Genomic DNA, 14592 nt, shown 5'->3' on the forward strand with positions numbered 1-14592 from the left:
AGTTAAGCTTACCTTGCCCAACAGCCGAGTGCATTTTTTCCATGTCAAACTTAATTTTTGATCTTCCTGGAGTGGTAAGCATCTTTTCCCACACTGTAGTTACTTCTTTAAGACAAGGAGTGATTTCTTCATAATCAAGCTTTAGGCGCTTGTTCAGCAAATCATTCTCAGAGGCTAGAACAGACAATTTAAGAGCACGTTAGTGAATGCTACGGCTCCGTGTCTCCTACTTCACAGCACGGCTGCCTGCTCATCACCACCACTGAGACATCAAGCAGCTACAAGCCAGCTTAACAGGTCCAAGGTAAAGACACGGTTCCTGCCCCACCACAGCTTCCTTACCTTGGAAGAAGCTAAACACCTAGGAGGCATCCTTGATTCCTCTTAGTCCTTCAACCCCCAATGGATTCTGCTGGCTCTACTGCTAAAATACACCCCACACCTATCCAATTCTACTCATCTCCACAGCTACCCTATTAACCAGAGACATTTCAAGGGCAGGAACTATGTGTTAGAATTCCCAGCACCTGGCATGATGAGCTCTCAACAAAACTTCATCTAAACTAGGAGAGGCTCTCTGAAGATAGTTCCTTCTTATTTAGAGCCAAACCTCCCTTAAGTAGCTTCTACCCTTCATCACATTTCTGCTGCCTGGGGCTGAACAGAATAAAGCTACCCTTTCCATGTGGCATCTCCTCAAATATATGAAGATAGCTATTATTTCCTATCAAACTTATTCAGCTTACAGCTGCATTAAGAATTATACCTAAATTACCAAACTTGGGGGGCGCGGCGGGGGCAGGAGATCTAAGAAGGATTAAAAGTGACAACCTCACTCCCACCTAAAATCACTAAATCCTATTCAGACAAGGTGGTGACGTTGTCAGCACCCATATCCATTCCACAGCCTATCTCCAATCTAGACTGAGTTTACTGGGAAAGCAGGTAGGATACATAGCTAAGCATAAGCTAACATACAGGCTTCTGCAGAGCTGATAAACTTGTCTTCTTTATGATAATAATAATAAATACTATATGTTTTAAGTACTTTATATTTAATAACATTTAATCTTTTTTTTTCTCTTTTCCTTTCTCTTTTTTTTTTTATTGGTGTATAGTCGTTTTACAATGTTGTGTTAGTTTCTGCCGTACAACGAAGTGAGTCAGCTATATGTATACACATATCCCCTCCCTCTTAGACCTCCCTCCCACCTCACCCCCCATCCCGCCCACCTAGGTCATCACAGAGCACAGAACTGAGCTCCCTGTGTTATACAGCAGGTTCCCACTAGCTATTTTATGCATGGTAGTGTATATATGTCAGTCCTAATCTCCCAATTCGTCCCAACTCCCTTCCCCTGCCCCATGTCCACACATCCGTTTTCTACGTATGCATCTCTAGTCCTGCCCTGCAAATAGGTTCATCTGTAGCATTTTTCTAATCTTCAGGACACTGTGAGGCAGGTTTCTTTGGATGAGAAGACTGAGCTCCTCCCCCAAGGCCCAAGTAGGAGGCGGAGTGGGCCTGGGCCCCTTGCCTTTCTCCACCACACTGCAGAACTTGCTATGATTAATTATACACATTTTCTGAGACTAGGCAGGTATCAATTAGGGGCCTTAAATGTTTGATAGAATCCAGTGGAGCTATCTGGACCTAGACTTTTCTTTGTGTGAAAGTCTCAATACAGATTTTATCTGTTTAACAGACATAGGGCCATTCAGACTTCTTTTTCTTATTATTTCAGTTTTGATAAACTGCACCTTCCAATAAGTTTGTCCATTTCATCTAAGTTGTTAAGTTTATTGGCGAAGAGTTGTTCTTAGTCCCAGAGACACTAAGTCAGCCCACACCTCGCACAATCTGCTCTCCCCTCATCCCACAAATACACACTCCCCCAACCCCAACTTTTATTCTGGAGGAGACCGAGGCTGAGCAGGTTCATTACTTTGTCCAGGGCCACAGAAGTAGGATGTGCTGGGGGCAGAATTTTTGCACCCTGGATTATTTTTTAAATAGGAATTACAGCTATTTCATTGAGTTGCTCCTGTGAGGATTAAGTGAGATGAAATATACTAACCATCTACAAGATGTCTGCTAATTAGCAAGTACTCCACAAATCACCAGAAATATAAAAGCAAAAAAATCGAAATAATGTTGCTTTACAAACCAAGTGCTGATAACATGAAATATCTTCTTTTTCCCCATTAGAAATTGAGCAAATGATAATAACTCAAAGAATCTGGCTAATGCTAACCTGACAGTAAGATCTTAGTCATCTTATGCATGGTTTCTGTACTTAACTGACCCAGTTACCGCCTTTAAGAGTACAAATGCATCAAAAGATGGCGCTGAAAAGGGCTGCAGAGATCCCTCGTCCAGCCTCTCACTTCATGGACACAAAAACTGAAGTTCGAAGTGAGCAAGGGACTTGCCTCAGGTGAGTTACTAACTGGTGGGTGGCCAGGAGGCTCTAGGCCCACTGCTGCCTCCTTCTCATCTTCTGTGATGTTTCATCTTTATTCTTTTCCTTCTTACTTTGAAGAACACATTTTCAAGGTCCTGCTGAATAATTCCCTGCGTGTATGTGGAGTTCAAATTTTTAAAAATGTCAACCCTCAATTTCTCTCAGCTTCTCATCTACACACAGTAGATGCCATTAGAGCTGAGCTAACCGTTGTGGCACATAAGGTTCAGGGCCAGCCCTGCCAAACAGTGACTGCAAGCAGTACAAGGCTCTTGGGGCCAAATGTACATTTCTCTGGCAGTAAATTCTGCTGTGAGCACGTCTGGATACTAAACAGCCCAGAAAGCAACAAGAGGAACCTCCTCTGAAGTCAACAGAATAGAAATATCTGGCCAGAAAATGCAGCTGAAAAGGCTTATTAAGCTATGTATTTTGCTGTTGGCCCAAGCAACAGCCTGCCGTTTCAGTATCCTGACAACACTGCTCCCTAAACCAGTGGCCTCCAAAATGCCTTATCAAGCAAGGCAGATGGTGCAACCCCACAACAAACATCAAGGCTCTAAGGCAAGAACTTGAGATACAGAACCAAACTCTTTTATTAAATAAGTGTCTGCAAACCCATGTTTAAGAGTTTCTGGGGCTAGGAGAAACCAGGACTAAATGAGATCAAAATGTAACTTTGCAAAAGAGTCATCTAATCGCCATTTAACGTGGATGTGAGCTACAACCTGGACTGCAGACTAATAATGTTCAGGTCTGATTATGGCACCGCACAGGGTGTGCTGTGGCTGCCTGTCCCAGTTCTGCTCTATTAGCAGCTGTCTTCACGGACAAAATGCTCTTCCAACTGCCATCATCTCCTGAAAACTTAGAAAGGGAAGGAAGGCTAAGAGGCTGGGAGTCTCAGTAATTAAATGACGCCCAAACTTGTAGAGATTTTAGAAAAACTGCACTCAATATCTAATATTTTTTTTATAACCAACGTGTAGTACTTGTTTAACTAGGAAAATATCTTTTAAAAATATCTTCAATGATAATCAATTAAAACTCAAAATTCACTGTGTTATCATTATGCCAATGTAGTATCTGCAACATTAAATTATATGACTCAGTCCAAAAAGCAGTATAGTGCTGACCAAAACCCATGGTTGTGGTGAGTCACCCTGCCGTCCTGCATCAGGCTACTCCATCATCATTTATAATGGGGGAAATGGCCTTGCAGAGGGTGCTGCAGGGGACTGAGGGCCCGGGAGAGAGGCCATGCATTTCAGTCCCAACACCACTGAAAATTAGCTGTTTAACTTTTGAGGAAATCACAATTCAGCTTCCAATGGTCTACAATGAAGTGAAACAGATTTAGATGACGTGGTTTGATTCTTTCTTGAATGCAGTGCTCCCAGAATAGTAATAAATATTTGATCCATATATTCAAAAGCCAGGAAAAAGGCTTAACCACAGGAAGAACCTCCTCCTATGTTCCTCTCATTTCTTTCCCAAAAAGCATGCAATTCAGCCTGAATTCTTGATCAACTGCAAGAGCCACTTCCAGCTGCAATTTAACCTTCCTTTAAAAGTAACTGAAAAGAAAACATGCGATAAAATGACTGCCTCTCTAGTGCACTCCTGGTTGGTTCTTGTCAAATCTTGCTTGTGTATTTAATGATTCTGTGCCCCCCATGCCACCCCAACAAAACTTACTAAATGTTTTTAGGCCATTCATGATCAGGCTCTTATTGCTGATTATTTTTCTCAGCAATACAGGTACTGTACACACTGACCCAATGCTTCCTAAATGATATTTAGCAAGTTTATTATGCTTTCGCCACCAAGATAAGCATATATTGGACTTTACAGAGCTAAGGAGAGGAATAAATTCAAACAGTAAAAATAAGAGACCACACAGGACAGAACTCTGCTGGATGAAACAAGGAAGCAGCAAATGAGGATGCTGGCAAGGGCTAGTGAACAAGAGCAAGGTGTTCCAGGTACCTTAGGAAACTCTTCCCTGCCCATTCTAGTCTGCCTGGTCACCATTTACACGGCTTTACAAAAGCTTTGCCACTGTGGCAACCTGATCTTGTCTCATCAGTCACAGTCACGATTCCTCCCAACATTCCCAAGAAGCCAGCCAGCACCCTTCCCACTTTAGAACTACGCCCTGATTTTCCGTAGCTGCCATCTGCAAGAAGACTGGCCAGGAAAAGCATTAAGGTTTATGACCTACATGATGAATGTAAGTGCCTTTTTACTTTTCAACAAAAATCCCCACCAACATACACATGATCATAAGCGCTGTGCTCCAAAGCTGTCATTTAGTCGATGGAACACTCAGCGATGCCGTCACTATTAAATCTCTTTTAGACATCTGCTTTTAGAACTACCTTCAAGAACACACAAGAAAATGATAGAAAAATAGACTTGGAAGAAAACTTAGCATTCACTGCTCTAAACTCCCCTCACCATGGCATCCCTTTCCATAGCAGCCTCATGGGATGAGCCGTCTCTCTCAGCTTCAATACTGGGTACTGGAGAGCCCACTATACCCATAAGTAGACAATTCCAACTGTTCAACTACCCTCTTATCAAAAGGTCTTATTACTTTGTACTTGACTCTTGTTTTTGGTCAAAGATGACATACTTATATGGACAATGAACCTTATTCACCAGATTTGGTGTCTTAACTTTCAGCTCTATACAGACATCACAATAAAAGATGAAGCTCTGCAATCAAGGAGGAAGTTAATTCCAAAATTGCTCTGGACAGGGCCACCATGTACTACTTGTATAGCCTCCCTTTTAAAGAGTATGTTCAGATTTCCCAACCAAAATCCTCCTTATTTTATATCCAGGCAGCTCTCTGCACTCCAAGACCCGTGCTCTTTGCAGTATACCACCCAGGGTACATACAACTCAGCTCCTTAGCTACTTTGCAAATAATATTTATTGGTTCAAATGACCATGGAAACAGGAAATGAACAGAATCTAAACTTTCAAAGTTCATGGCTTATTTTGACACTAACATAACCCTGGGTTTCTCTGAGCATTAGTTTCCTCTTCAGGCTATACCTGCCTTCTAGAGTTGTCACCAGGATTAAATGAGTCTGTCCTTATAAAACTTTGTTATCAGTACAGGTAGAGCTCAGCTAACTTGGAGTCTAGTTCTCTATTTTTCAGGCTGCCTGCCACTCACTAAAAACACACATAGAGTGAGGTTATGAACTTTAATGATTTAGGTAGGATCAGTTCATACCTAGTACCAGGCAAAGACTACGGCTGAGGACAAAGCAGGGGGAGAGAAAGAGGAAAACAAAAAACACTTTTCAGAGAGTTAAAGCTTACACTTGAAGGATGTCTCTCAGAAGATTTAATTTAATATAATTGGCGAGATTATCATTAAATCTCCAGAAAGTGAAAAGTACTAACTTTGCTTTGGAAAAGTAACAGGTATTTAATATGCATGTGTGTATGTATGTATGTTAGAGTACCTTGCCTTTTTCTTCTTCCTTTTTTTTTTTTAAGGAATAACACAATTATGTCTGATATGCTTCACTTTAGAGTCAGGACCAATTAAATCAACATCAGGCCTGTTAAATATAAAAAATGGCAAACCAACCTTGCAGCTTCTGATTTTCCTTCTCCATCCTGAGGAGCAGTATCTGTTGTAGAATGGCCTTTTGCCACAGCTCTCGAAGTTCACGAGATGTCCTTTTCTTTTCCTCTGGGACAGGGCCAAAGGGTCCATCTTCACAAACTGGTTCTAGAGGAGATCGTGGGGGAAGCTCTCCCAGCTCTGAATAATCTGAGGAGGAAAAAGGACATTTCAGAATGGTCATTTTTCTTTTTTTCCCTTTTTCTTCCTATTTTGTTTTTTTTTAAGTGAAGTACAGTTGCTGTACAATATTATATAAGTTACAGGTGTATAATACAGTGATTCACAATTTTTACAATTATTTTTTTAATTAATTAATTTTTTACTGGAGTATAGTTGCTTTACAGTGTTGTGTTAGTTTCTGCTCTACAGCAAAGTGAATCAGTTATACATATATATATCCCCTCTTTTTTAGATTTCCTTCCCATTTAGGTCACCACAGAGCACGGAGTAGAGTTGCCTGTGCTATGCAGTAGGTTCTCATTAGTTATCTATTTTATACATATTAGTGTATATATGTCAACCCCAATCTCCCAATTCATCCCACTCTTCCTCCCCCCCTTGGTAACCATAAGTTTGTTTTCTAATCTGTGTGATTCACAATGTTTAAAGCTTATACTCCATTTATAGTTAATATAAAATATCGGCTATATTCCCTGTGTTGTATAACATATCCTTGTAGCTTATTTTATACATAATCGTTTGTAGCCCTTATTCCTCTTCCCCCTCATTCCCCCTCCCCGCTGATAACCACTAGTTTGTTCTCTATCTGTGCGTCTGCTTCATTTTTGTTATATTCACTTGTTTGTTGTATTTTCTGGATTCTACATAAGTGAGATCATACAGTATTTGTCTTTCTCTGTCTGACTTATTTCACTTAGCATAATCCCCTCCAAGTCCATCCGTGTTGCTGCAAATGGCAAAAATTCATTCTTTTTTATGACTGAATAGTATTCCATTGTACACATATATACCACATCCAGAATGGTCATTTTTCAATAAAAATTTATATTTAAACATAGTGCCTGATCAGAAAATTCTGCTCATTCAGATATTACACAATGGTATCACCAAATTTAAAAATCAAGTTTTAATATGCACTGAAAAAACTACACCTGAGCCACAAACATCAAACAAATTATACATCAAATAGTAATAAGCAAAAGTCGCATCAGCTGAGGAAATGTTCAAAGATATCTACTTTGTAAGGTATAATACTTTATCTTCTTCTGAGTTAATGAGTGTATTATTGATAACAACAGCAAGCATTCATACAGTGCTCTATACCAGACTGTTCTGAGGGTTTTATATATAATAATTTGTTTAACACTCAACCACCCTAACATGTAGGTACTGTAACTATTCAGTTTTAAAGAGAAGCAAGCTAAAGCACAGGAGTTCACGTGCCTTGCCCAATGCCACACAGCTGGAAAATCGTAGAGCCAGGGTTGGAACCCAAGCAGTCTGGCTTTTATGTACATTCTTAACCACTGTGTTGTATATAAGGCTAGGTGTTTTAAAAAAAAGATTAAAACTTACTTAACAGCCAAGAGTAACTGTGACCATTAATAAATCCTCTACCAAGTGCTGGGCACCATGCCAGGTGTTTTATATGGACAGACTCATTTCATCCTGATGCCAACTCCAGAAAGCAAGTATTAGCCTGAAGAGAAAACTATGGTTCAGAGAAGCCAAGTAATTTGCCCACGGTGAGACAATGAGTAAGTTCATGCTTTCTGTAGATACCCCTACAATTTAGATATGCCTACAATTCAAATGTTTCCTATGCCATCAATTTTCAAATTTCTATTTCTTAGTTGAAATCTCTTTACAGTTCAGGAATTTGTGGCTTTCCCAACTGCAGACACTCTGATGCTGGTACAGTGTTGTTGTATCTCACTAATACCTGACGGACACGCACAGAGACCATCCCACCGGTTCACTATGAAACTAGCGAAGTCCCCACACACAAGTGGACCTCATCTGACACAATGCATTCTTAACACATGCCGTGAAAAGCCCCGTACAGGCAACCTGAGTCTCACAACCCCCACCCCCGTAAGACAATACACTATCTCTTCCATTCAACATCTCCAACACAATTCCATGTTATGACTAATTTATAGAACAGTCATCACCATTGCTCTTTATCAAAAGCTGGGTTTGTTTTCCTGCTATGAAATCAAGTACAAGCTACAAAATGTTTAATTTCCTAATGTAACTTGTCCATCTTAACTCCTCTTGAAAGTACAGGATCTTTAAACAAATGATAAGCTATTAAGAATGCCTTATAATCTCTGTAAGCATTTAAACGCTTATCATCACATTTTTATTTATGTTTATTTCATTATGACCCTGTTAAACAAATGAATTAAAATTCTACTTCTTTTGGAGGTAAGAAATAGACCGTTTATGCACGTTACAGGAGGATGCTCACGTGTAATGGTCAATATAAAAGCAAGAATTAAAATTGTCTATATTGTATGAACTCAATTTTATAAGTATTACGAGAGGCAGTACAGTTCCGTGATTAATAGGTCAGGCTCTGGAGCCTGGCTGCCTGGTTTTTAATCGAGACTCTGCATTTATGGATTTTGTGATCTTTAGCAAGTTGCTTAACCTCTTTGTGCCTCAATTTCCCAATCTGTTAAGTGGGAATAACAGCACCTCCCTCATAGTGGTGTTATAGGGATTGAGTTAATACATACCATACAAACCACCTAAAACAGGGTCCAACACACAGTAATACAGTGAACATTAGCTCTTATTGTTTGCTACCACATATTCACTAAGGGCACAGAAAAAAATACTGGAAGGAAACGCATCAAAATTTAGTCACTCAACATTGTAAGCTCTGAGAAGGCTAGAACCTTGCCACCTTGTTGACGGGGGTCTGTCCAACACCAAGCAGTCCCTGGCACCCAGCAGATGCTTGATAAATAATTGTTGAATAAAAGAAGAGATAGGTAGGTACTGGGTTTGGTGTGCTTGCTGTTCTTTGTATTTCCTATATTTTCTAAATGTGTGATAATAAACATTTTTATAATCAAAAAATTAAAGAAAATGCAAACCTGTTCTGATTTAAATCAAAGATTAAAAAATGTTCTCTTGCAAAACACTTAGAAGACAAGTCACCCCTCACAACCTGTATACTCAGGATTACTCACTATTGAACACAATATAGTCTAAATTAATCTCTTTTTCAAAAGGAACTTTAGTCAGTATTCTTATTTAATCTCACTCTGCAGCTTGAAGTCTTCTACTTGAGCCCTTTCCCTTTATTTTGTTTTTGTTTTGTTTTCTTCTTTTACCATCTTGGCTGTTGAAACTCTGCTGGACCCTGCAGTTATGATTCAAGTTCTGTTTTATCTCATACTGGAAGTATTTACACTCCCTCTGGTTCGTAAAAGATTCTTGTTCCCAAAAAGTGATTATTGTGAGCTGTCAGGGCCGATGTGGCAGGCGCAGGAGTGGTGGTTAGAGCAGCATTTCAACGGACCTTCACGTGTATAACAGGAAGAACCCAGGGACCGTCCCGTCAACAGAGCATCGGGTGGACTTAATCTGGAGACTCCTTCCCATTCTTAAACCCTGCCAGTAAGATGAGGGCTCATCTCTCCTAGCCTCCTTCCTCAAACTGCATCTTTCCTGTCTGCCTCAGCCTTTCTCCTCCCGCGTGTCTTGAAAATTCCTACTACGTTAACTTTCAAACTGCAGGGCAATAAACAGAGCAGCTGTGCCTCAGGCTGGGCTGATGGAACACGTCTAGGAGTTTTGGCTGTTTGGCCCCTGGATCTACTTACTCTCTGCCAACTAAGCTGATGACAAGAACCACAGTCTATAGAAGCTTATGAAGCTCCAGGTTTTGCTATTTTCCTAGTCAGAGAAATTAGATCTGCAAAGAGTCCAAGCATTGTTTGGTGATGACGACTGAGAGGTTTAAGACATAAACTGCCTCCCTAGGGTTCTCTACTTTTGCCTTCTTTTTCTTATTATTAATCACGGCTCAGTTCGTTGAGCTCTCACCATGTGATGGGTCCTCGGCACAGATCTTATTTAATCTACTCTGCAGCTTGAAGTCTTCTACTTGAGCCCTTTCCCTTTATTTTTTGTTTTGTTTTCTTCTTTTCCCATCTTGGCTGTTGAAAGATGGTAAACCATCACAACCACATGAGAGGTGTCACAACCACCTCATGAGATAGGTGATGTTATCCCCTTTCTACAGCCGAAATAACTAAGGTGCAGTGAGGTTTTGTAACACGGTCAAGGTCACACCTCTGCTAAGAGTCAGAGCCACAATTTGAACCAAGGTATACTTTCCTCCAAAGTAAAAAATGCTTACCCAGTGCCTCTAACTTTCAGATGCACAAACATCGCGTGGGTATCGTGCTGAAATGCAGATTTTGACTCAGTCTGAGGGGAGCCTAAGAGTCTGCATTTCCATTAAGTTCCCAGGTGATGCCACTATTGCTGGTCTCAAAACATACTCAGAACAGCGGGCTCCACATCACATTTTTACTCTTCACTCCCTCACGTGACCTTATGTACTTATTATCATGACAGCTCTTCACTTTCTTTCGCTGTGACTGCTAGAACCCAGTCCAAATGCTGCTGTCAGCTGCCTGAATTCAGGCCTTCACACATGGTCAGAGCTCATCCCAATCTTGGTCAGGGTACCAAGGCCCATTGCAGAATACAAAGATGGATTAGGAGCACTGGTGCTAACTTCACCTCTGAATTAACTAAATAAAGGCTAATCCACTGTAAAGGTCAGCAAATAAACCTAACAATTTACAGCAGGGTTTCTCTATCCCAGCACTACTGACGCTTTGGGCTGGCTAATTCTTTGTCATGGGGGACTGTTCTGTGCACTGTAGCATGTTTATCAGCATCCCTGGGCACTACCTACTAGACGACAATAATATCCGCCCATGCCAGCAGTGACAATCAAAAATGCCCAGACATTGCTAAATGTCCCCTGGGGAGAAGGGGGAACAAAATCATCCCCAGTGAGAACCTGAATCAGAATAAAATACCAATCACTTACTCTCTCCTAAACCCTGGGAAGGGGTAAAATATATCCCCTTTGCCCAAGTTTATTTTATGTGGTAACAATTACGGATGTTATAGTCTATAATTAACAATTTTAAAAAATATACTATCTTTTGTTCATATTAAGAGTAGCCTAGTTACAAAGTAGTTAGTAATTTACAAGAGGGGGATAGTTAAATATCTGTTTATTCTAAATGTGGCCCGGCTAATCTTATCAATGCCAAAAGACCCAGATATGGGACAAGGCTACAGCTCTGTGATCAGTCCTCTTTCACATGTGCGTGTGCATACGTGTTTGGGGTGCAGCCTTATGAGATGTGTACTCATGTACACAGGGGGTTGAATGGAGGGGCAGGGTGAGGATAACAACGTGAAAATGTTGGACAGCTGTTGACTGAGAACCTTGTTCTAATAATAAATATGTTCACTGTTTTAACTTGGATAATTCCTAAGCCATTTACACTAGTATTTGTTGAGTCCCTCATATGTACCCAGGATGTGATGTGCTCAGTGGTCTAAGAAAGGCTTTGCTGTTTCTGATATTCTCCAGAACAACAGCGGGGCTCTGGCTTCTGTCCTCGACTTCTATTCTTGCTGAGAGGCAGCCAGCCAGAGGCTCAGGTGGAAGAGCGCGCCTTAGTGCAGCAGAGGCTGAGCAGGGGGCTGCCCCACCCCTCTTTGTAAACCTCGGTAAATGCGTACACCTTTTGGGTTCCAGTCCCTCAGGGCAAGATGTGAGAGATGACATTCACCGCCAACTGCCCCAACTGTGGGGACCACAGGCACCGACAGCCAGCTTTATAAAGTCTGCAGAGCCACAAAACCACAGGGTTGCAGGAACAGGTCAGCCTGGGATTGGCTTTTACTATTCTGACATCTCCTGTAATGACAGGATGTAGAAGGCTTAAATTACGTAGACTCTCAGAAACAATGGCCTTCAGTGGGTTCTAAGAATTTTAAAACCAGCCATAATTCAGGGGCCCTAAGAGACACCTGCCTGCATCTAAATCACTGCTGTGACATTCTCAATAGAGTCATAAATATGACCTCTGCTGGTGTGTCAGTATCGCAGATGCCGAACTGTTCTCCAACTGCTGTGTTCTCCCTGCACACGCGTGTGTGGGGAAGAGCGTGACATCACACTGTTGGTGTGACGGGGCAGGAGGAAAAGGAACACGCACACGGCCTCACATCTGTCCAGCCTCTGGCTCTGCAAAGTCTGGAATACAGGGCTCCTTTCCTGTGCTTTCACAAGACACTGATACCAAGGTTGAACTGCAGTTCTCCTCCCTTTAAAGATACGACATTAAATCATGCGTCAGGTGCCCTGTAAGAAAGAGGAGCCCCAGGAAGAAAATGAAGAGACAGATCCTTATTCTCCAATATGCCGCTTTTTTCTGTTATCCCACAACAGAGCAGTTTAAAACTCTCGCCATCCCTCCTGAAAAATCCTGGTCTCCCATGCCAGGAGAAAAAGAAAACGTTTAAAATTTCAGTTATTCTCAAACTTCTGTTTGAACAACATGAATAGGCCTTGGAAACAAGAATTAAAACTGAACATTAAATCTCTGGAGAAAAGTTAACAACAGCAAGGATTAACATCTGCAGCATCTGTTGTTACCAACAGCTGAAGAAAACTTCTTAAAAAAACAAAGTAAAATGAATGTGTAGATTTAAGAGAGAAACAGGCAGTCCTCGAATGAATGCTGTCAAACTGTTTACAAAGTGCAAACTTTACCTCTACTACAACGGAGCATAGATGCCAGGAGAGCAGAGATTTCTGCGGTCCCTGCCGTATCCCGTGCCTGGGAAACAGCAGCGGCACATGGAAAAGTCATAAACAAACAGATTCATTTACCCGAGATCTCTCTACACTCTACTCTGACTGCTTTGGATGTTTTATGGAAAATAACCCAAAAACAAGAACCTCGCTATTTTTCTACAGTTGCATTATATGATGGTCTAGCTACAGGAAAACATGATTTTTAAATAATAACATTCTTTTTTTTTTTTTTTTTTTTTTGCGGTACGCGGGCCTCTCACTGCTGTGGCCTCTCCCGTTGCGGAGCACAGGCTCCGGATGCGCAGGCTCAGCAGCCATGGCTCACGGGCCCAGCCGCTCCGCAGCATGTGGGATCCTCCCGGACCGGGGCACGAACCCGTGTCCCCTGCATCGGCAGGTGGACTCTCAACCACTGCGCCACCAGGGAAGCCCAACATTCTTTTTTTATTTTTTAATTTTAATTTTTATTTTTATTTTTGCGGTACGCGGGCCTCTCACTGTTGTGGCCTCTCCCGTTGCGGAGCACAGGCTCCGGACGCACAGGCTCAGTGACCATGGCTCACGGGCCCAGCCGCTCCGCGGCATGTGGGATCTTCCTGGACCGGGGCACGAACCTGGGTCCCCTGCATCGGCAGGTGGACTCTCAACCACTACGCCACCAGGGAAGCCCACATTCTTTCTTTAAAAGAAATATTTTTAAGTTTTTTTCACCTGCTGCTAGAAATCCAGATATGAATATGCCACAGTCCCTCAAATAACAAACAGGGTGATTGGGAGAAGTACACAAGTGCTGAGAAATACAAAGAAAGTATTCTAGAAGTTCAGCAAAGAAAATGAATTTCTCCTGTGTATCAGGTCAAGGGCATAGGCCCTGGAGCCAGATACCTGCGATCAAATCCCTGCTCCACCACTCATCTAGCTACTTAACCTCAAACAGGTGGCTTGAACACCTTATACCTGTATCCTCATCTGCAAAATCTGCATTCTAGTGCCTCTCAGAGGATTAGTGTGAGCATTAATTAGGCAAACATGTGGAAAAAAAGATAAGCCTGGCACATAGCAAGCATTCAATAAAATGTCAGCTATCATTCTTCTTATCAGCATCAGGTTTTAGGAACTGGTAGTGGTTCTTTAAGGACAAGTAAAAATTCAGACAGGTGGAAATGACGGGCGCCATGTCTGGTAAAGGGAGCAGCATCACAAGGCATGCAGGTGAATGTCAGCTATCATGCACGGACCCATTCTGCTAATGACCAGATGGTGCCCGTGCAAACAGAAGAGAAGAATATGGTCAGGCCCAGATTACAGACAGCAATGACTGCCTGGTTACTTTAGGTATTAATTAGTGGGAATTATGGAAGATTTGGGGTTTTTACAGTTTTCAAAAGAAAATGTATTTCATTTACGCATTCTTTAGCGTTGGAAAGATATCCCGGCCAGCAGGGAATGGAGAGCTTGGTGGGTCCGACAAGTGAAGGGCTATTATGAAACAATGTGAAAAAAAAAGTGCTAGGGTTGGGGGATAAGCTCTGAAGACAGAAGAGCGAGACTAACTCTGCGTGAGACGGGGTGCAGCGGGGTGGTGGTGGTGAGGGGATGTAATGGGGAGGCAGGCACACAAGTTTTTTTTAAGAAAACAGACA

The 14592-nt window shown here is 41.8% G+C and overlaps 1 protein-coding gene across 7 annotated transcripts in view; it reads right to left on the reverse strand.

Annotated features, from left to right (window-relative positions):
• The window catches only part of TBC1D1 (TBC1 domain family member 1), a 221654-nt gene that overhangs the window by 30805 nt on the left and 176257 nt on the right, over nucleotides 1-14592 (reverse strand). For all 7 annotated transcript variants that reach the window (XM_081238165.1, XM_081238167.1, XM_081238166.1 and 4 more), the window contains 2 exons: nucleotides 6079-6264; nucleotides 13-174 (listed from right to left, as the gene is read on the reverse strand). In XM_081238165.1, the coding sequence (XP_081094291.1) occupies nucleotides 13-174; nucleotides 6079-6264 (348 nt within the window). The remainder of the gene's footprint in view (nucleotides 1-12; nucleotides 175-6078; nucleotides 6265-14592) is intronic.

This window comes from Mesoplodon bidens (genome assembly GCF_964165515.1).
Source record: "Mesoplodon bidens genome assembly, chromosome: 1".
In the NCBI taxonomy this organism is placed as follows: domain Eukaryota; kingdom Metazoa; phylum Chordata; class Mammalia; order Artiodactyla; family Ziphiidae; genus Mesoplodon; species Mesoplodon bidens.